Source organism: Mustelus asterias, chromosome 11, assembly GCF_964213995.1.
Source record: "Mustelus asterias chromosome 11, sMusAst1.hap1.1, whole genome shotgun sequence".
NCBI lineage: Eukaryota > Metazoa > Chordata > Chondrichthyes > Carcharhiniformes > Triakidae > Mustelus > Mustelus asterias.
Window position 1 is genome coordinate 42,407,920 of NC_135811.1, and position 20,190 is coordinate 42,428,109.

Genomic DNA, 20,190 nt, shown 5'->3' on the forward strand with positions numbered 1-20,190 from the left:
TAGTTGCCCTTGGAGGGCAATTGAGAGTCAATCACACTTGGCTGTGGCTCTGGACTCACATGTAGGCCAGACCAGGTAAGGATGGCACATTTCCTTCCTTAAAGGACATTAGTGAACCAGATGGGTTTTTACGACAATCGACAATGGTTTCATGGCCATCAATAAATTCTTAATTCCAGATATTTTCCCCCCTAACCTACACATCTTGGGATACTAAGGGGCAATTTACCATGGCCAATCCATCTAATCCACACATTTTAGACTGTGGGAAGAAGCCGGAGCACCCAAAGGAAACCCACGCAAACACAGGGAGAACATGCAAATTCCACACAGTCACCCAAGGCCGGAATTGAACCTGAGTCCCTGGCACTGTGAGGCAGCAATGTTGACCACTGTGCCACTATACTTAACAATGATGGAAAGGAACACCACCTTCCCAATGTAGGTTTTTCGGGCAAATCCTCCATGATTAAAAAACCCAGAGATAAGGAAAATGGCCGACTGGTTGTCAGGCCACATGAATATGCAAGAGGCTGGGATAATCTAATCAACAGGAAACAAAGGAGAAACCATGGCCAGCAGACAAGGAGTAAATGGCCCAACAGCAAAGACAATGAAAACAGATCATTCCATCCACAGACAACATCAATGACTCATCTCGCTGATGGGATTCCAATCAGGATGACTCAGAGAACATTTAAGAGACATTACAATATCAATTAAGGGCAGTCCCGACAGTTACAGCCTTTTGTCCCAGTCAATCGAAACTATCAATGATCAGAAACTGTTTTGTGTGAGAGAATCACTGCTTCAGGTTTTAAAAAGGGACAAGCAAGCTCTGCTCTCTCTTTTCTCTTCGGACCAGCATGACAGCACTCTCCACTCGGTCGTCTCCAGTACGCAGCCTGAAGCCCACTGAGCAATTTAAACTAGGATTGTGAGTATCCCCTGGTAATTCGCGAAGTTCCCGAGATCATCATAGTGGATGAGGCTTTGGGGAAAGGGGGGGGCTTTTGCATGCACCTTTCATAGTTTAAGACACTGGTAAACTTGTATAAAGTAAGAATTCCGAGGTGTCCGTTTTAGTATTCCTTCCATAGCTTATAGTCTTATAGAGCATAAGGCATGGTGTGTTGTTTTCCTGGTGTTTGGTGACCTTTGACCTTGATGTTTTAATAAATATATATATATCTTTGACTTCCGTTGGAGTCCGTTTTGATCTCTGACTAAGTCACAATATAAATATTCCTTACCATAATTCCGGAGTCTAGAACTGAGGGTACCCTGGGCGCTTCGAAACCGCCCACTCAGGAAAGGCTGCCAGGTAGTGGATAGGCAGCAGTTTCCTTTTCTCTCTCTTGGGAGCGCTACTCTAGTGAAGTAGACGCAAGGTGGCCATTGCTCCATCGGCAAGAGAGAGAATCACTCGGGCATTGGTGGGGTTTGGGTGACGGAGAACCCAACCTAAAATAAGCCCAGTGGAGTTAAAAAGAGGGATCCCGCTACAATGGCGACCGCGACAGGACTCCGGTGGTCTGGAATATGTGACTTGTCAGAGGGGGTGAGGGAAAGAAGCAAAATGGAGGAGAGAATCTCCTCATATCTGTGGAAAAAGGTCAACCTCACCAAAACGTGGGTATTAGCACTAATCAATGTAGAGCAGCCCGTAATGGCTGCGGCCGCATGGACAGAGAGCAAGGAATACACTAAAGGGTTGGAAAAGGCAGTTTGGCTAGCCTGCCTGTCCCAGCAGGTAGCCAAAATGGAAAGGAGGATTGCTGTTCTGGTCCGGATGGGATTTATCCAAGGATTCTCTGGGAGGCAAGAGAAGTGATTGCAGAGCCTCTGGCTCTGATCTTCAGGTCGTCGTTGGCCTCTGGTATAGTACCAGAAGATTGGAGGTTAGCGAATGTTGTCCCATTGTTTAAGAAGGGGAACAGAGACTTCCCCGGGAATTATAGACCGGTGAGTCTCACTTCTGTTGTCGGCAAGATGTTGGAAAAAATTATAAGGGATAGGATTTATAGTTATTTGGAGAGTAATGAATTGATAGGTGATAGTCAGCATGGTTTTGTGGCAGGTAGGTCGTGCCTTACTAACCTTATTGAGTTTTTTGAGAAAGTGACCAAGGAGGTGGATGGGGGCAAGGCAGTGGACGTGGTATATATGGATTTTAGTAAGGCGTTTGATAAGGTTCACCATGGTAGGCTTCTGCAGAAAATGCAGATGTATGGGATTGGAGGTGATCTAGGAAATTGGATCAGGAATTGGCTAGCGGATAGGAAACAGAGGGTGGTGGTTGATAGTAAATATTCATCATGGAGTGCGGTTACAAGTGGTGTACCTCAGGGATCTGTTTTGGGGCCACTGCTGTTTGTAATATTTATTAATGATCTGGATGAGGGTATAGTTGGGTGGATTAGCAAATTTGCTGATGACACCAAAGTCGGTGGTGTGGTAGACAGTGAGGAAGGGTGTCGTAGTTTGCAGGAAGACTTAGACAGGTTGCAAAGTTGGGCCGAGAGGTGGCAGATGGAGTTTAATGCGGAGAAGTGTGAGGTAATTCACTTTGGTAGGAATAACAGATGTGTTGAGTATAGGGCTAACGGGAGGACTTTGAATAGTGTGGAGGAGCAGAGGGATCTAGGTGTATGTGTGCATAGATCCCTGAAAGTTGGGAATCAAGTAGATAAGGTTGTTAAGAAGGCATATGGTGTCTTGGCGTTTATTGGTAGGGGGATTGAATTTAGGAGTCGTAGCGTTATGTTGCAACTGTACACAACTCTGGTGCGGCCGCACTTGGAGTACTGTGTGCAGTTCTGGTCCCCACATTACAGGAAGGATGTGGAGGCTTTGGAGAGGGTGCAGAGGAGGTTTACCAGGATGTTGCCTGGTATGGAGGGGAGATCCTATGAGGAGAGGCTGAGGGATTTGGGATTGTTTTCGCTGGAAAGGCGGCGGCTAAGAGGGGATCTTATTGAAACATATAAGATGATTAGAGGTTTAGATAGGGTGGATAGTGATAGCCTTTTTCCTCTGATGGAGAAATCCAGCACGAGGGGGCATGGCTTTAAATTGAGGGGGGGTAGTTATAGAACCGATGTCAGGGGTAGGTTCTTTACCCAGAGGGTGGTGAGGGATTGGAATGCCCTGCCAGCATCAGTAGTAAATGCGCCTAGTTTGGGGGCGTTTAAGAGATCCGTAGATAGGTTCATGGACGAAAAGAAATTGGTTTAGGTTGGAGGGTCACAGTTTTTTTTTTTTTAACTGGTCGGTGCAACATCGTGGGCCGAAGGGCCTGTTCTGCGCTGTAATGTTCTATGTTCTATGTTCTATGTTCTGGAGGGAGAGTTGAGCAAAGTTAGGGCCAGCGCGGGGGACAGCGCTAGAGCAGAGGAACAGTTATTTAATGAATTAACTGATGCGAGGCAGTGCATCCTACAAGCTAGCGAGTCACACCGATACGAAAAGGAAGTCCTCCAATGCCAGGTAGTTGAGGCAAAGGAGAGGGAACGGGAGGCCCAGGAACTCCTGGCTCAAGGTGCGCAGAGGTACAAGGAGCTGGAAGGGAGGTTCAGGGACATCCAGGCAGCGTACAGGGTGGCTTGTGACGAGTTAGGTGATGGCGAGCATGGGCCGTGCCAGGCACGGATAGAAGAGCTGGAGGAGGCTCTGTCCAAGGTCAGGGGACGTGTGCACCTGGGAGGTCCAGGAGGGTCCCCTAGGGGCAGAGGGCTCCTCGCAGCGGATGATTCCCTCGGGCGCTAAGGGGAATAGACCGCCTCCTGAGGCGCCGGAAACGTGTCCGGGTCGGCAGGTGGGGTTCGGGCTGTCCAGAGAGGGGCAGGTCCAAGGGGGGTCAACGGGGTACCCCCAGGTGGCGGCGTGTCCGCTGGGTATAGCGCACCATTCCTTTGGGAAAGGGAACAGACCGCTGCCTGAGATGCCGGTAATGTGTCCGGGTCAGCAGGTAGGGTTCGGGACGTCCAGGGAGGGGCAGGTCCAAGGGAGGTCAGTGGAGTATCCCCAGGTTGTGGTGTCTCCGACATGGGTAGCACACCCCGGAGTGGTGGGGCTATCGAGCATGGAGGGAGAGCCGGATGCCGATGAGGCAGGGGGGCAACAGCCCCAGGTGGGGCAGATGTGCCCAGTTAGACAAAGAAAGTATGGTCCCCCGGTGGGAGGGGACGCAAGGGGACCGATAGAGAGCGATATAATAATTCCCCATGGGGCACATGTGCTCAGGGGGATGGTAACCCACATCCCAAGACTGACTAGGGCGGGAGACCCGTCATTACATTTTATGGAGGTGCAGCAGGCAGCTGGCATAAACGACTGTGATGAGGTGGAACGGGTAAAACTATTACTGATGACCCTAGACTCATATCTATGTAAGGCAGTGACCTCCAGGGAAGGGGGAAGACCTGCCACATGGGTAGCGGCACAGGCAGCAGTTCTGGAGGCCATGGGGTTAAATCAGGGTAGCCCCTTCACGAGGGTGTGGGAGACAAGGCAGCAAGTCGCAGAGTCCCCGGACATGTTCGCAGACAGGCTGTGGACGGTGTCTGAGGGAGCGTGTGGGACTCCCTTAGACAGGCAACATCTGGACGAGAGGACAGCCCACTGGCTGAAGACTCTCGTGGCTAACTGCCTTCCGCGAGTTAGGGCAAAGGCCGAGCATTGGTTCGACCCACTGGACCCCAACCTTAACGAGGCGGAGGTAATAAGAAAGCTCACCCTTGCGTATCGCAACGGGGAGAGAAGTGAGGAAAAGCCCCATAAGGGCAAGGTGCATGAGGTCGCACCGGCACCCCTCCCTAGGAGGGAGTGGAAGCAGGAAGGCAGCCGGGCCTCAGACCGGAGGCCGGTGTGCTACGGGTGTGGGAAGCCCGGGCACTTCAGGAGGGAGTGTAGGAACCCGAGCAGGGAGGAAAGGGCTCCCATGAAAAAGACACCAACCCCGGTGGTAGGAGCACTTACCCCGGAGACGATCGATGTAAAGGATCTGCTGGCTTATCTGCAGACCAAGGCAACAGGGTCCGGGCAGGTAGCGATGGCAACAGGCCAGGGCCAGCCCACACCACGAGCTCCCTTATGACTGCCAGCAGGGCAGCCCACCTTCCTATGTCCATTAGAGTATGGCCCATGCGGGAGACCCTGGGTCAGGATGGAGGTCCAGGATGTGGTCGGGAGTTACCTACTGGACACAGGTGCTTCCAGTACCATTGTCCACACGGACAATCCCCAAACATCCCCTCTATCCAGCGGGGCGCCCTACAGTCTTGTCGGCTTCACGGGAAACGAGAAGACTGGTTTTTTCTCTGTTCCCCTGTCCATCAGGTTGGGGACACTCCAGGCGCGGTGGAAATGCGTCCTGATGAGATGGGAGCAGGAGGGAAAGGGGATCCTAGGCGCCGATTTTATAGTGGCTCATCAGGTCTTGGTGGACCTGAGGAACCACTGTTTGTGGGGCATAGCAGGGGAAGGGGCTGAGAAAGAGGTCATGGTCATAGAGAGGGCACAAGAAAGGGGGGCTTTGTGTGTAGTGAAACCCAAGGAGGGGTATGATTTGGAAGCCATGGTAGGGAATACCTTGGAGGAATATAGGAGGTATGTCCGGACGAATTTGGCCGCCTTTGCGACCCACAAGCACGATTGCGGGAGGGTCACTGGGACAGAGGTCAGGATAGATGGAGACCCCATGTCCCGACCCCAGAAACAGTATAGCTTCCCCCGGGAAGCAGAGGCAGATTTAGAGGTGGCCCTAAATTCACTGGTAGGGCAAGGCATTTTGAGGCCAATTGCCACACATGTGAACTCACCGCTCTGGCCGGTCAGGAAGCCAGATAATTCCTGGAGGGCCACAGTGGACTACAGAGTCCTTAATAAGAATATTCCGGCATGCGCCCCAACGGTAGCAGCCGTGGCAGACCTGTTAGGAGAAATTCCAGCGTCAGCCTCTGTTTTTACAGTGCTGGATATTTCGAATGGGTTTTGGTCCATCCCAGTCAGGTGGGAGGACCAGTATAAGTTCGCCTTCACGTTTAAGGGGCAGCAGTATACATGGAGCTGTCTCCCACAGGGTTTCCACAACAGCCCCAGCATTTTTCACCAGTGCATGGCCGAATGCCTGAAAGAGTTTAGTGAGCCCCACAGACTGGTCCAGTATGTGGACGATATACTACTGTTCACGGACAGTAGCGAGGAACATGGCCCCCTGGTAGACGAGTTGTTGGGGTTACTCCATAAGGGAGGGTTAAAAGTTAACCCCAAGAAAGCCCAAATCGGGTTGAGGGAGGTCAAGTTCCTGGGTTTAACCCTTAGGGCTGGGGAGAGAGGGATAGATGCGGCCAGGAGACAGGCAGTGCAGGAGCTCCCAGTCCCGGTAGACGTTAGGGGGGTACGATCCTTTTTGGGAGTCACAGGCTATTGCCGTGACTTCATTGAAGATTACGCCGCAACTGCAGCGCCTCTGCTCAGGCTGCTGCACAAGGGGGTGGAATGGGAGTGGGACAGCAAGTGCGAGTCGGCATTCGTCCGACTCAAGGAGGACTTGCAAAAGGCCCCAGCTCTGGGAGCCATTGACCCCCGGGAGGAATTTTTCCTGGAGGTAGCAGCAGGCAGTGATAGCCTGAGTGCTGTACTCCTCCAAGAACGGCATGGCAAGTTGAGGCCAGTGGTGTATTCCTCCCGAGTTCTCACAGAAGTGGAGCGGGCATACTCCAACTGTGAACGGCACCTGCTAGCCACATACTGGGCGGTGAAGCGGGTGCAGGTTTTTATTAGAATAGCACCCATCACCCTCCTGACCAATCACACCCCAACTCAAATGTTGTTAAACGGCCAGATTAAAGATGGCACGGTCAGTAGTGCCAGGATCACCCGGTGGACTCTCTTGTTGTCCCAAATGGCGCTATGGGTGCAGGGGCTGAGTGAGCCACAGCTCGCAGCCAACCTGGTGTACCCAAGGGAGCCACACCATTGTTCCGTAGAGGGGGTATGGGAGGTAGGTTTTGGTTTTCGGGCAGGGCTGCATCCCACGGGTAGGGAGATATACGTAGACGGATCCAGTTCCGTATCAGGGGGCATCAGATTCACGGGTTGTGGGATCTGGGACCCCAAAGCAGAGATAGCCCTGGCCCTCAAGCTCCCCCACACACTGAGCGCTCAGCAGGCAGAGCTGGCCGCAGTGATGTATGTGGTCACACATCCGGAGCATTTCCCCATTCCATACACCATCTGCTCAGACAGCATGTTTACGTGCAACTCGTGCACGGAGTATCTGGCCATCTGGTCCCGCCGAGGGTACACCTCCTCGGATGGGAAGCCCCTCGCTACAAAACCCCTGTTAGAGAGGATAGTGGCTGCTGTAGGAGAGGGCGGGGATAGGTACATCCATAAGGTTAAAGCCCACTCCAAGACAGAGCCACGGGGTGAGGGGAACCAGAGGGCAGACAGTCTGGCCAGAGAGGGGGCTAGGTACAGGGTAGAGTGGGATCCTTACGGGGAAGGACAGGTGGCAGCAGTCAGGGGACAGCCCCGGAGAGGGGATCCAAGAGTGACCTTGGCCCCAGACCTAGCCACTGTTCAGGCACAGGATCCCGAGTTGAAGACCGCCATAGCAGCCCTGGGTAGGCAGGAAAGGGTAGAGGGTCCTTATGGAGAGAAGGACATGACCTTAAAGGAAGGCATGCTCTTTAGAGGGGACCAGTGGATAGTGCCTTCCCAGCATAGGAGGGAATTCATAGAGGTAGCTCATGAGAGCCCGGGAGCAGGACACCCCGGTCCCGAGACCACCTGGCAGCGGGTAGAGAAGGTAGGATGGTGGCCTGGCCTCCGGGAGGACGTTCGCGACTTTTGTGCGAACTGTTTAGTGTGTGCCACGAATAACCCCGATCCCCAAAAGAGGAAGGTTTCGCTGGGGCACGTCCGTAGGGTGGAGGGGCCCTGGCAGTCAGTACAGATCGACTATATTGGACCCCTTCCCACCGCTGCAGGGGGATACAAGTACTGCCTTGTATTAGTGGATGTGTTTTCGAAGTGGGTGGAAGCCTTCCTGTGCCGAACAGCCACCGCTGTAGGCACGGCCAAGATCCTAGTCAGGGAGGTGTTCTCCAGGTGGGGACTCCCGCAGTTTGTGGAGTCGGACCAGGGGAGTCATTTCACGGGGCAGGTCATGCAGGCGACCCTTAAGGTCCTGGGCATCAGGGCAAAATGGCATGTGGCCTATAACCCCCAGTCCTCGGGTCCTGTAGAGAGGTTGAACCGCACCATTAAAGAGAGGTTGCGGAAGGAGACCGGCAACTCTCCTAACCGGTGGGTGGAAGTTCTGCCCCTAGTACTCATGGGGATCCGGGCTAGTCAGTCCAGGAGTACAGGATATTCCCCACACGAGCTCATGACCGGGCGAGTCATGAGGACTCCGATTCATGTCATGGTACCTGCCCTGACAGAGGGACAGCTCAGGGAGGTCAATAGGGATAAGTTCGCAAAACAGCTGTTGGAACAGCTGAAGCAGGTTCACTGGCAGACAGCCAGTAACATGGGGGCCCAGCACCGCAGAAACAGGCTGCTGCTGGAGCCCAGCACAACTCACGAGTGGGCCATAGGAGAGCAGGTGATGGTCCGCAATTTTGCGCGGGTGGGGACCTTTGAGCCGCTGTACGCGGGGCCGTACAGTATAGTGGACAAGGCCAGCCCCATGGTATACGCTGTTCAGCTCCCCCGCAAGGTGAAATGGTTTCATGTAAACCAATGCAAGCTCTTTGACCCCACCAGGGCCGGGAAGAGCAAGAAGGGAGTGAGGAAGGGGGTAGCAAGTGAGGAAGCCCCCGTAGAGGTGGAAACAGTAGGGGAAATACCTGACCCCACCGTTACCCAACAGGTGACAATGTGCTATCCCAGCTGGGCAGCACCGGAGGTAGCGGCCGCAGTGAGGTTAACGGTGATACAAGCACCCAGCCCGGGTAATTTTAAACTACCCGAGCATCAGCTCAACTGCCTCAGTGAGGCCGAAGTTAGGGAGGCAGAGGAGATGGAGGTATCACCTCTGGTATGGGAGTCAGGGAGGGGTCGTCGGAGCAGCAGGGTCTCCAGACCCCCGGTAAGGTGGTCTCCCTCACACATGGCACTCGGGGCCCGACCCCGCAGCAAAAGGGCCCGGGTGGAAAGTAGAAGGCGTGGGGCACTACCAAGTGCGGCCACGGGTAGCCCAGTCTCCGCAGGGAACGGAGAGGGATTCCGGAAACCCTTTGGGGAAGGGGAGGCCAGGGGCAGTCAGGACCCTCGGCCCACGGAGGTCCGGACTGGCGACTGACCGGGTTAGGGTGACTGAGGGCAGGCGGGTGTGTTCAACCTGTAAGGGGGATGTTCCTTTGGGGAGGTGGTGGTGGCTCAGGAAGCTGAGCCCGGACATGAGGGATCGATCCTCGGACTGGGAACAACTGGACAATAATACCTACCGGACCATCACGGGGTCACCAGGAGGGATTACTGTATGTTGGGAGAAATGGTGGGCTTATGACCAGGGGATATATTTGTGCCTATGGGGGTCTGCCAGGATATGTCCACAAGGGGCATCGATCACCTTCATGAGGTGGTGGCAAGACTCCGGGGGCGGGATAAATTGGGACCGCAGTGGGAAGGGATGCGTAACTCCCTGGGCTGGGATGACTGTGAAAGCTACCGAACTGCTGGTTCAGGTAAAGAGACCCCTGCCCACGGCCCAACCGATTGACTCCCACAACTGTCCGACAACCACCAAGGGGCCCGAGAATGGCCTAGTGCTCGTCCCCACCAAGAAGGTATTGTGCCAGGGGGTACATTACGCTGTTGCCTCTGTTGTGTTAAATTTGACTGAAGTGCGTCTACCAGCATGGTGCCCTCGCGAGACAGAGCTATTATACCAGCCGTTGTTAAAAGGAAAACCGCTACTGTATCCCAATGCTGTGAAGTTTCTGTACATATATGCGGTAACCCCTACGTTTGGGGGCCGCTGGTTTATTGCTGTACTTGTTGTATTTAATGTTTTTCCATCCCGCATATTGCAAGGGATTGTTGTAATGTGCCTACCTATGTCACCTTTCTCTGTGTTGCTGTATATAAAAGGGGTGTAGCTCAGATTAAGGGGACTCTTCGGGACACAGAGCTTCGCGGGTTAGTAGGGGGTGCTTACAGTCACGAAGGGGGAGAAGTGTTGCCCCTCAGACATTTATGTCGATACGGTCCGAGCGAGTCTGGACGTATCGAAGGGGCATCTGTAAGTTTTTCGGGCAAATCCTCCATGATTAAAAAACCCAGAGATAAGGAAAATGGCCGACTGGTTGTCAGGCCACATGAATATGCAAAAGGCTGGGATAATCTAATCAACAGGAAACAAAGGAGAAGCCATGGCCAGCAGACAAGGAGTAAATGGCCCAACAACAAAGACAATGAAAACAGATCATTCCATCCACAGACAACATCAATGACTCATCTCGCTGATGGGATTCCAATCAGGATGACTCAGAGAACATTTAAGAGACATTACAATATCAATTAAGGGCAGTCCCGACAGTTACAGCCTTTTGTCCCAGTCAATCGAAACTATCAATGATCAGAAACTGTTTTGTGTGAGAGAATCACTGCTTCAGGTTTTAAAAAGGGACAAGCAAGCTCTGCTCTCTCTTTTCTCTTCGGACCAGCATGACAGCACTCTCCACTCGGTCGTCTCCAGTACGCAGCCTGAAGCCCACTGAGCAATTTAAACTAGGATTGTGAGTATCCCCTGGTAATTCGCGAAGTTCCCGAGATCATCATAGTGGATGAGGCTTTGGGGAAAGGGGGGGGCTTTTGCATGCACCTTTCATAGTTTAAGACACTGGTAAACTTGTATAAAGTAAGAATTCCGAGGTGTCCGTTTTAGTATTCCTTCCGTAGCTTATAGTCTTATAGAGCATAAGGCATGGTGTGTTGTTTTCCTGGTGTTTGGTGACCTTTGACCTTGATGTTTTAATAAATATATATATATCTTTGACTTCCGTTGGAGTCCGTTTTGATCTTTTCAATTTCTCACCAATGATCTCTGACTAAGTCACAATATAAATATTCCTTACCATAATTCCGGAGTCTAGAACTGAGGGTACCCTGGGCGCTTCGAAACCGCCCACTCAGGAAAGGCTGCCAGGTGGTGGATAGGCAGCAGTTTCCTTTTCTCTCTCTTGGGAGCGCTACTCTAGTAAAGTAGACGCAAGGTGGCCATTGTTCCATCGGCAAGAGAGAGAATCACTCGGGCATTGGTGGGGTTTGGGTGACGGAGAACCCAACCTAAAATAAGCCCAGTGGAGTTAAAAAGAGGGATCCCGCTACACCAACTACCTCCTACCTTTGTAACATCACTCATCTACCCTTGCCTCAGCCTATCTGCTGCAAAACACAAATTCAGACTTGATTATCCCAATGTTTCTGGATGGGCATCCCATATTTCACCCTCTGTAAACATTAGGTCATCCTCACACTAGCCCTGTAAACCCATTGTTGCTGTCCTCACTGACCTACATAGGCTTCAGAATAGTAATAGCTTAAATTTCAAATTTTCTTGTGTTAAAATCCTATTATGGTCTTACATTACATAACGGCATCTCTGAGAACTTAGTCTCAAAAACAGAGAATTCCACCCTAAGTGCAGTGGCAGGCTGCTCTGACGGCGACTTTCCTGCTGGCCTGAATGGCAGAATCACACCCCCGTGGCCAGATTCTGCACTTGGAAATTCATTAATTGTTCCCCTCAGACTCTCCAGGTGGACTAGCAGCTGATTCATCCGTCTGCCATCAGCTCATGGGTTCAAAGGTCCCGACACCATATTTAATCATCAGTTCAGCACATCATATCACCCTTTCCAGCCCATCTGTCTTCACCAGATCGTGCAGGATGTCAGCTACCCAGAGGGAAAATGCTAGCAGCCTCAAGAAGAAGTCTGTTCCTTGAGTGAACCACCCTTTCCCGAGCCCATCACCTGCAAAGCGTCCACTTGCAGCGCTACCCTCCACAGCTGGAGTCTTTGTGCATCTCCTTCCAGTAAATGACATGGTATCCTTGCGACCCCCTGTTTGTGAGCTTTTCATGATGTGGAGATGCCGGCGTTGGACTGGGGTAAATACAGTAAGAGTTTTAACAACACCAGGTTGAAGTCCAACAGGCTTATTTGGTAGCAAATGCCATTAGCTTTCGGAGCGCTGCTCCTTCGTCAGATGGAGTGGAAATCTGCTCTCAAACAGGACACAGAGACACAAAATCAAGTTACAGAATACTGATTAGAATGCAAATCTTTACAGCTGATCAGGCCTTCAAGATACAGACAATGTGAGTGGAGGGAGCATTAGGCACAGGTTAAAGAAATGTGTATTGTCTCCAGACAGGACAGCCAGTGAGATTCTGCAAGTCCAGGAGGCAAGCTGTGGGGGTTACTGATAGTGTGACATGAACCCAAGATCCCGGTTTAGGCCATCCACATGTGTGCGGAACTTGGCTATCAGTTTCTGCTCAGCGACTCTGCGCTGTCGTGTGTCGTGAAGGCCGCCTTGGAGAATGCTTACCCGAAGATCAGAGGCTGAATGCCCGTGACCGCTGAAGTGTTCTCCAACAGGAAGAGAACAATCTTGCCTGGTGATTGTTGAGCGGTGTTCATTCCCGAGGCATGGTACATTAGGGAAACCATGCAGACGCTACGACAACGGATAAATGAACACCGCTTGACAATCACCAGGCAAGACTGTTCTCTTCCTGTTGGGGAACACTTCAGCGGTCACGGACATTCAGCCTCTGATCTTCGGGTAAGCGTTCTCCAAGGCGGCCTTCATGACACACAACAGCGCAGAATCGCTGAGCAGAAACTGATAGCCAAGTTCCGCACACATGAGGACGGCCTAAACCGGGATCTTGGGTTCATGTCACACTATTGGTAACCCCCACAGCTTGCCTCCTGGACTTGCAGAATCTCACTGGCTGTCTGTCTGGAGACAATACACATTTCTTTAACCTATGCCTAATGCTCCCTCCACTAAGATTGTCTGTATCTTTAAGAGCTGATCAGCTGTAAAGATTTGCATTCTAATCAGTATTCTGTAACTTGATTTTGTGTCTCTGTATGCCCTGTTTGAGAGGAGATATCCACTCCATCTGACGAAGGAGCAGCGCTCCGAAATCTAATGGCATTTGCTACCAAATAAACCTGTTGGACTTTAACCTGGTGTTGTTAAAACTCTTACTGTGTGAGCTTTTCATGCAGCCTTGTCAGGGTTCAGCTCCCCCCCACTTCCCCCCTCGATGTTCCCTTTGACTTCCATCCTTCGTCTTCTTCATCCACTCCGTGTCCCTCTGCCTGCCATCATTGAATGCACCAACCCCCCTGTCCCGACCCCTCCCACCAACTTCACCTCACACTCCACCCCCCCACCCCTGGTCAAACTTCTGACCTTTGTTGCGGTGACTGCGCAAGTCCCGCAGCACAGTGCTATCCAAAAGAAATAGATACTGGCATGTGTCACCAGGGGGCAGGAGGCCCCGAATGCAGGCATTGTACTGATCCGACTTGGTGACACAGGAGGGTCCTTGGTTCCAGCAGCACGATGCTGTCCATGAAGACCAGCTCAGCATGTTGAAGGAGGCAGGAATCGGTCTGTCCCAGCAGAATGATGAACTGTGCATAAGGAGCAATGCAGCACTATGACAGATAGACTTTGTTTCACTCGCCTCAAATTCTCTTACAAACTGAGGACTGCCTTGTGCATGTCGCTCTTTAGCGAACAGGTTTTAGACTGACGTAATTTTATGCTGGCATGAGGCAACATTAAAAGACTTGACAGGACGGCTGTTTTAATGAGCATCCATAAAATGCAAATTAAATTAGCCATTGTAAATGCGCAGGGTTAGAAGTGGGGGGAGGGGGTTCTGGGTGGGATGCTCTTTCAGAGAGTCAGTGCAGACTCGATGGGCCGAATGGCCTCTTTTCGCTCTGTAGGGACTCTATAATTCAAATGTCAAGCCACTTCAGCAGAGATGTTAACGTCTATATGCCAACATAAGGTAAGGTTAGATTTCCGACTGAAGAATGGGCACAAAGCAGGCTTATGGAGAGAGGTGCGATGTTACCCTGGCTACACTGGAGTGATGATGTGGAGATGCCGGCGTTGGACTGGGGTAAACACAGTAAGAAGTTTAACAACACCAGGTTAAAGTCCAACAGGTTTATTTGGTAGCAAAAGCCACACAAGCTTTCGAGGCTCTGAGCCCCTTCTTCAGGTGATTCAGGTACATTGGGGAAACTATGCAGACGCTGCGACAACGGATGAATGAACACCGCTCGACAATCACCAGGCAAGACTGTTCTCTTCCTGTTGGGGAGCACTTCAGCGGTCACGGGCATTTGGCCTCTGATATTCGGGTAAGCGTTCTCCAAGGCGGCCTTCGCGACACACGACAGCGCAGAGTCGCTGAGCAGAAACTGATAGCCAAGTTCCGCACACACAAGGACGGCCTCAACCGGGATATTGGGTTTATGTCACACTATTTGTAACTCCCACAGTTGCGTGGACCTGCAGAGTTTCACTGGCTGTCTTGTCTGGAGACAATACACATCTTTTTAGCCTGTCTTGATGCTCTCTCCACTCCCATTGTTTTGTCTCTTAAAGACTGGATTAGTTGTAAGTATTCGCATTCCAACCATTATTCATGTAAATTGAGTCTGTGTCTTTATAAGTTCTGTTTGTGAACAGAATTCCCACTCACCTGAAGAAGGGGCTCAGAGCCTCGAAAGCTTGTGTGGCTTTTGCTACCAAATAAACCTGTTGGACTTTAACCTGGTGTTGTTAAACTTCTTACTGTGTTTACACTGGAGTGGTCAGTAAACATCTGGCATTGGGTACTGGGTCATTGGTGATGGGGCCTTACACCATCAGGCCAAATTGAGTTAACTGCGAAGCATAGAATCCTATTTTCTGCAACCCATTTCAAATCAAAATAAATTCAAATGTTTCCACAGATTTATTGCATCTTACCTCTCTCTTGCTCTTTGACTTATTTGATTTCATTCCCGTATCGCCACGGCCTGTGGGAGTGGAAGCAGCTAACTGTTTAATAAACGTCTCTGCTGATGTCAATGATACCTTAGATTAAAATGTAAGGAAAGAAGGAATTGGTTAAAAATTAATACATTACAATCAATCAGCTTCAAACTAAACCTATTTTCAACAGCGCTCGAAAAGCTTGCCTGTTTAATCCCATGAGTAAACAAACCAATTAGACGGTTAGCTAGGACAAATTACCCGAAGGAAGGAATAGGGAGGAGAGCAGGGGGTAGGGGAAGGGCAGGATTGCAATTAGTTATTGCATGCCCTCAGGGTATTCTAAACTGCTTCAGGCCAACTTAATACTTCTTCATACAGCAGTAATGAGATAATAATCAGATCATCAAGGTTCAGGACTGTTTGTTAAAGTATAAGTATCATCCAAGACACTGTAAAACCTCAAATGAGAACAGAACAGAACAGAAAATGCTGGAAAAGCTCAGCAGGTCTGGCAGCATCTGTGGAGACAGAAGCAGAGTCCGTCTGGCGTTTATATCTTGAGAGGAGTCAAATGGATGCAAAATGTCAATCCACAGGTGGTGCCAGACCTGCTGAAATTTTCCAGCATTTTCTGTTTTTATTTCAGCTTTCCAGCATCTGCGGTAGTTTGATTTTATTTCACTGGAGAAATCTCTCTGCTCTTTTTTTCCAAAAAGAAAAGCATCCATTACCTCAAAGGAACAAGTGGAGCAGAGTCTAAGTCAGAACAGGAAACAGCATGAATAAATTAAATCTAGCTCAGGGCAAAGTCAAAAGTTTCCAATGAAGGTTCAGAAACCTGAGTCGATAACAGAAGGTCAGATGCTGCATTAGCTGCAGTCCAGGTCTCAGTATAAAGCAGTGGCGAATGCGGAGGACAGAAGCCAGTGGAGAAATGGATTTCTGCCCAAGAGCAGGTAGATTGCTGTCCAGGACCCTCAGAACAACAGATTTAATTTGAATAGATAGTATTTCTGTAGCTCAACTTGTAACACCAGTAGAATCATAGAATACCAACAGAGCAAAAGGAGGCCATTCGACCCATCAAATCAGCACCAACAATAATCCCACCCAAACCCTAAACCTGGAGACCAACTGCTAATCCCCCCCGACACTAAGGGGCAATTTAGCATGGCCAATCAACCTAACCCGCACATCTTTGGACTGTGGGAGGAAACCGGAGCACCCGGAGGAAACCCACGCAGACAGGGGGAGAACATGCAAACGCCACACAGACCTTGACCTGAGGCTGGAATGGAAGCCGAGTGGCTGGCGCTGTGAGGCCGCAGTGCTAACCATTGTGCCACCCTGCCACCCAATAGTAGATGGCAGCATGGGCGGTGTAGGTGAGGACAGGGTCCCTTCAACTTGAATTCAAAGCGGAGTTACAACAGCCAAACCTTAAAATGGAGTACAGCAGCGCAACTCAGTTCTGACTGAAAAGGAATAATTTTCAATTGTCACACAAATTCAGAGAGTGGTGGCCAAACAAGGCTATGCTATGCTGCTATGGCAACAATGACAGGTGGCCCAGTCGATTTTCCTGACTGAGCCTCACTTTAGCATGGATAGTGAGCTGCCAATGTTGGATGGGGACAAACAGGTATCCTGGGAAGTTTTGGGGGAGGAAGGGGGGGGGCAGAAAGTGCTATTTCCCTGTTTTTGAGTAACCGCAGAGTTTTTTTTAAGGGCCATTTGGTTAATACTCAATGTTCAGTTTGACTCAGTGAAGCACACACTGCTAGCAATTGGTGAGGTGAGAAAACAAAGGGGTCCTAGTTAGGGCGAGCACTGTGCACAATCAGAAAGGCCCATATACAAAGTGAATAAGAGCCTCAGACATAAAACTAGCCTAACCTTGCCAGCCTTCTATCATCCAGTCACGCAAAGGTGCAGGTGTGAAATAAAACCATTCCCCGGGAATCAAACATCAACAACAATTTCAACCATTAGAAACAGTATTACCAAAGCACAGAACTAGCTGGGCCAGGAGGTGAGCAGTGTGCTCTACACAGGTAGCTTCACACCTGTGCGCTGCAACTTGGTCGCAAGCGTCAGAAAATGTGAATCTCTCCAGTAAAATCTCATTGTCTGATTTTCCCTGTTCCTCACCAGTAATGTAACATGGTTCCTGCCTTCTTATCTCCATATATTTTAATATGATTAGAAGGCTTCCGTGCTATATCGTCCCCCACCATTGGAAATCCTCCTTTACCGAAGTGACACTCACAATCATGAGGCAGTCAAGGGGAACCCGCCGGAGGGGGTGCACAGATAGCATAGCCCCCTGAGGGGAGAGGAACATGCTGACAATGGTCTCTGACAGCCTAGCACTGCCCTTTACCAGGTGGTACTGCCAGTGTGGTACCTCCAGGTTGCCAGGGAGCTGAGGGAAGGGGGGAGGGCATCTATTTAAGCACAAATTGGGTGGGGTGCATCTATTTAAGCACAGATTTTCAGACTCATCTAAACAATGCCTGGGACTGCCTACAGAGTTTGGGATGGAGTCCCAACCCTGGACCCTGAGACACCACAGCAGTGTGTCGGTGCAGCTTCAGGAGGTAGACATTCCAGATTAGATGTCTGGGAAGGTCTCCAACTTCCAAACTCAGTACGTTCCTGGAGATCCATCTTCATTTTCAGGATGTCCACCTTCTTTCTTCAATAGTGGGTCAGTGATGTTGGACACCTTTTCAATATGGGACCCGGACACAGTGGCGGACTACATGCCTTCCAGGTTTGGCCCACCACTGAATATAGCGTAAAACACCCGGGTGGAAGATTTACAGTGTTTTTCTGCCAATTTCCACAGTGGGAGACACTCCATGCTCCCGCCCCCACTACGGCATTTACTCTCAAATTGAGTAATTCCACCTGGAGTTAACATTTCAGATTAAAGATGTTTCCTAAAATTTCCAGCGTCCACAGTATTTTGCGTTTATATGTGTCGAAGGGAGGGGTGAATAACAGGATCCTGAGTAGCTGCATTTAGGAATGAAGCTGTAGGTGGCATGGTGGCACAGTGGTTAGCACTGCTGCCTCACGGGGACCAAGGATCTGGGTCTGATTCCCGGCTTGGGTCACTGTCTGTGCAGAGTCTGCACGTTTCTCCCTATGACTGCATGGGTTTCCTCCAGGTGCTCCAGTTTCCTCCCACAGCCCAAGAGACGTGCTGGTTAGGTACATTGGCCATGCTAAATTTTCTCTCAGTGTACCCGAACAGGCGCCAGAGTGTGGCGACTAGGGGGTTTTCACATTAACTTCATTGCAGCGTTAATGTAAGCCTACTTGTGACACTAATAAATAAACTTTAAAACTTTAAGTTAGGAAAAACTCCCACACCCATAATGAAAGTTTGGTACTGTCTTCCACAAACAGCAGTTATTAATTTCAATGATTGATTTTGTTAACAAAACACAACGAGGGAGATGGGACAAGTTGGATACACAGGGCTAGAGTTTTGTGATTGGGAAAGATATGGGAAGTCGGAAATTTCCTCAACCCAACAATCCTGTCTCCATCCCGGAGGAGCCTGCTCACCCTATCTTCATACTGGGGAGGTGGGGAAAAGCCCACTACCTCTGCAGTCAAGTCCAAGGTGGCAAAGAGGCAGGCAGATGGCAAAGTTGGCAGGTTAGAAGGCCCATCTCAATAACTGGGGCATCAGTCCAGTTGTATTCATGGTTGTTAGGCCCTCTCATCCTTCCATCTCATCCCCAGCCTCCACTGCATGCCCCCTCATATCCTCCATGGTCCCTCCATATCCTCTCATATCTCCCATGCCCCCCCTCAGTGCCCTCTCTTTCTGCACTAAGTACTCTGCCAGTGAGTCATATAACACTGACAAGTCTTTGAAATGCTCATGAAATAGAAGAAATCAGACTTTTCAAAAATTCCTTTAAAGAACTATAATCCTGTTATATTCTCATAAAACTGTCAATTAAACACAGGTGGTGAAAGCCCCATTGAAGAAACATATTCCTGCCCAAATCAACAGAGACATGAAAGAAACATTCAATGAAAGATCAAGTTATTAAACTCTCATAAAACTGTCAAACAAACAAAGCTAGCAGTCTCCATCAAGTTGTGTCACTAGCTCCCCCCAAAAGGAATGAACGTAATAGTCAGTGTTGAAGCTCAGCCAAGCATTCATTGCAGGTTCCAGAATTGGATTGATTGGAACAGATTTCTTTTATACAACAAATGTGACATTAAATTCGTCAATAAATATGGTTTCTATGTTCATTTGTACAAAGCTTTCTGGTTATTGCTTTTTTAAATAGCCTTAATATGAGAGTATAAAACAGATTTCATATATTAGGAATATTTCAGAACAGTAACATTCATAGTGTACAGAAATTGCGCAGGATTCATGCAGCACTTACCTGCCATATGCACATAATGTAAGCATATGCCATTAAACAATGCTGCTGGCTTGACAAACGGCCTGCAATTGTCGCCATTATAGTGTGTATTATCACTAATGTTTCCAGTTGTCTCACATCCTTCAGGTTTTCTAAGGCCAGGCTAGTGTCAATACTTTGTACTCCAATCAATTGTTGATGCTTTGATGGAACAAAGTTATCAATTTTTGAGTGACTCTCCTTTTCTAAGTGGCCTTCTGAACATTAAAAGAAGCAAAAACATTACAGATAATTGCGCCTTTGACCAAAGTAACAAAGTTTAAGTAGTAAAATGATGACGATTGTAAATGGACATAATAGCTTTCGCATTTCTTTAAAAAGTCATATGAGGAGGTGAATTTCCTTCAGATACAGTGTGGTTGCAATTCTTCCCTTCTTTAGTTCACTCATGGGACAGCACTATATAACTCAGGAAACACTCAGCAAGGCTGGCACCATCTATGAAGACAGGAACAGAGTTAACATTTCAGGTCGGTGGTTGATCAGAAGATGAAAGATGACAGACCTGAATCATTAACTCTGTCCCTCTATCCACAGATGCTGCCAAACCTGCTGAGTGTTTCCAGCATTATCTGTTTGTGCTTTAATTTTCCAGCATCTACAGTATTTTGCTTCGCTACACATGTATTCAGCATGTTTTACAGCACTGGGCTGAAGATGGAGATTGTCAGAGGAGGGGGACTGT

The 20,190-nt window shown here is 49.7% G+C and overlaps 1 protein-coding gene across 1 annotated transcript in view; it reads right to left on the bottom strand.

Moving 5' to 3' along the window:
• cfap46 (cilia and flagella associated protein 46) overlaps positions 1–20,190 on the bottom strand; it is a 198,419-nt gene that overhangs the window by 113,056 nt on the left and 65,173 nt on the right. The window contains exons 30-31 of the mRNA XM_078222910.1: positions 19,467–19,702; positions 15,034–15,141 (exon numbers count right to left, since the gene is read on the bottom strand). Coding sequence (XP_078079036.1) covers positions 15,034–15,141; positions 19,467–19,702 — 344 coding nt within the window. The remainder of the gene's footprint in view (positions 1–15,033; positions 15,142–19,466; positions 19,703–20,190) is intronic.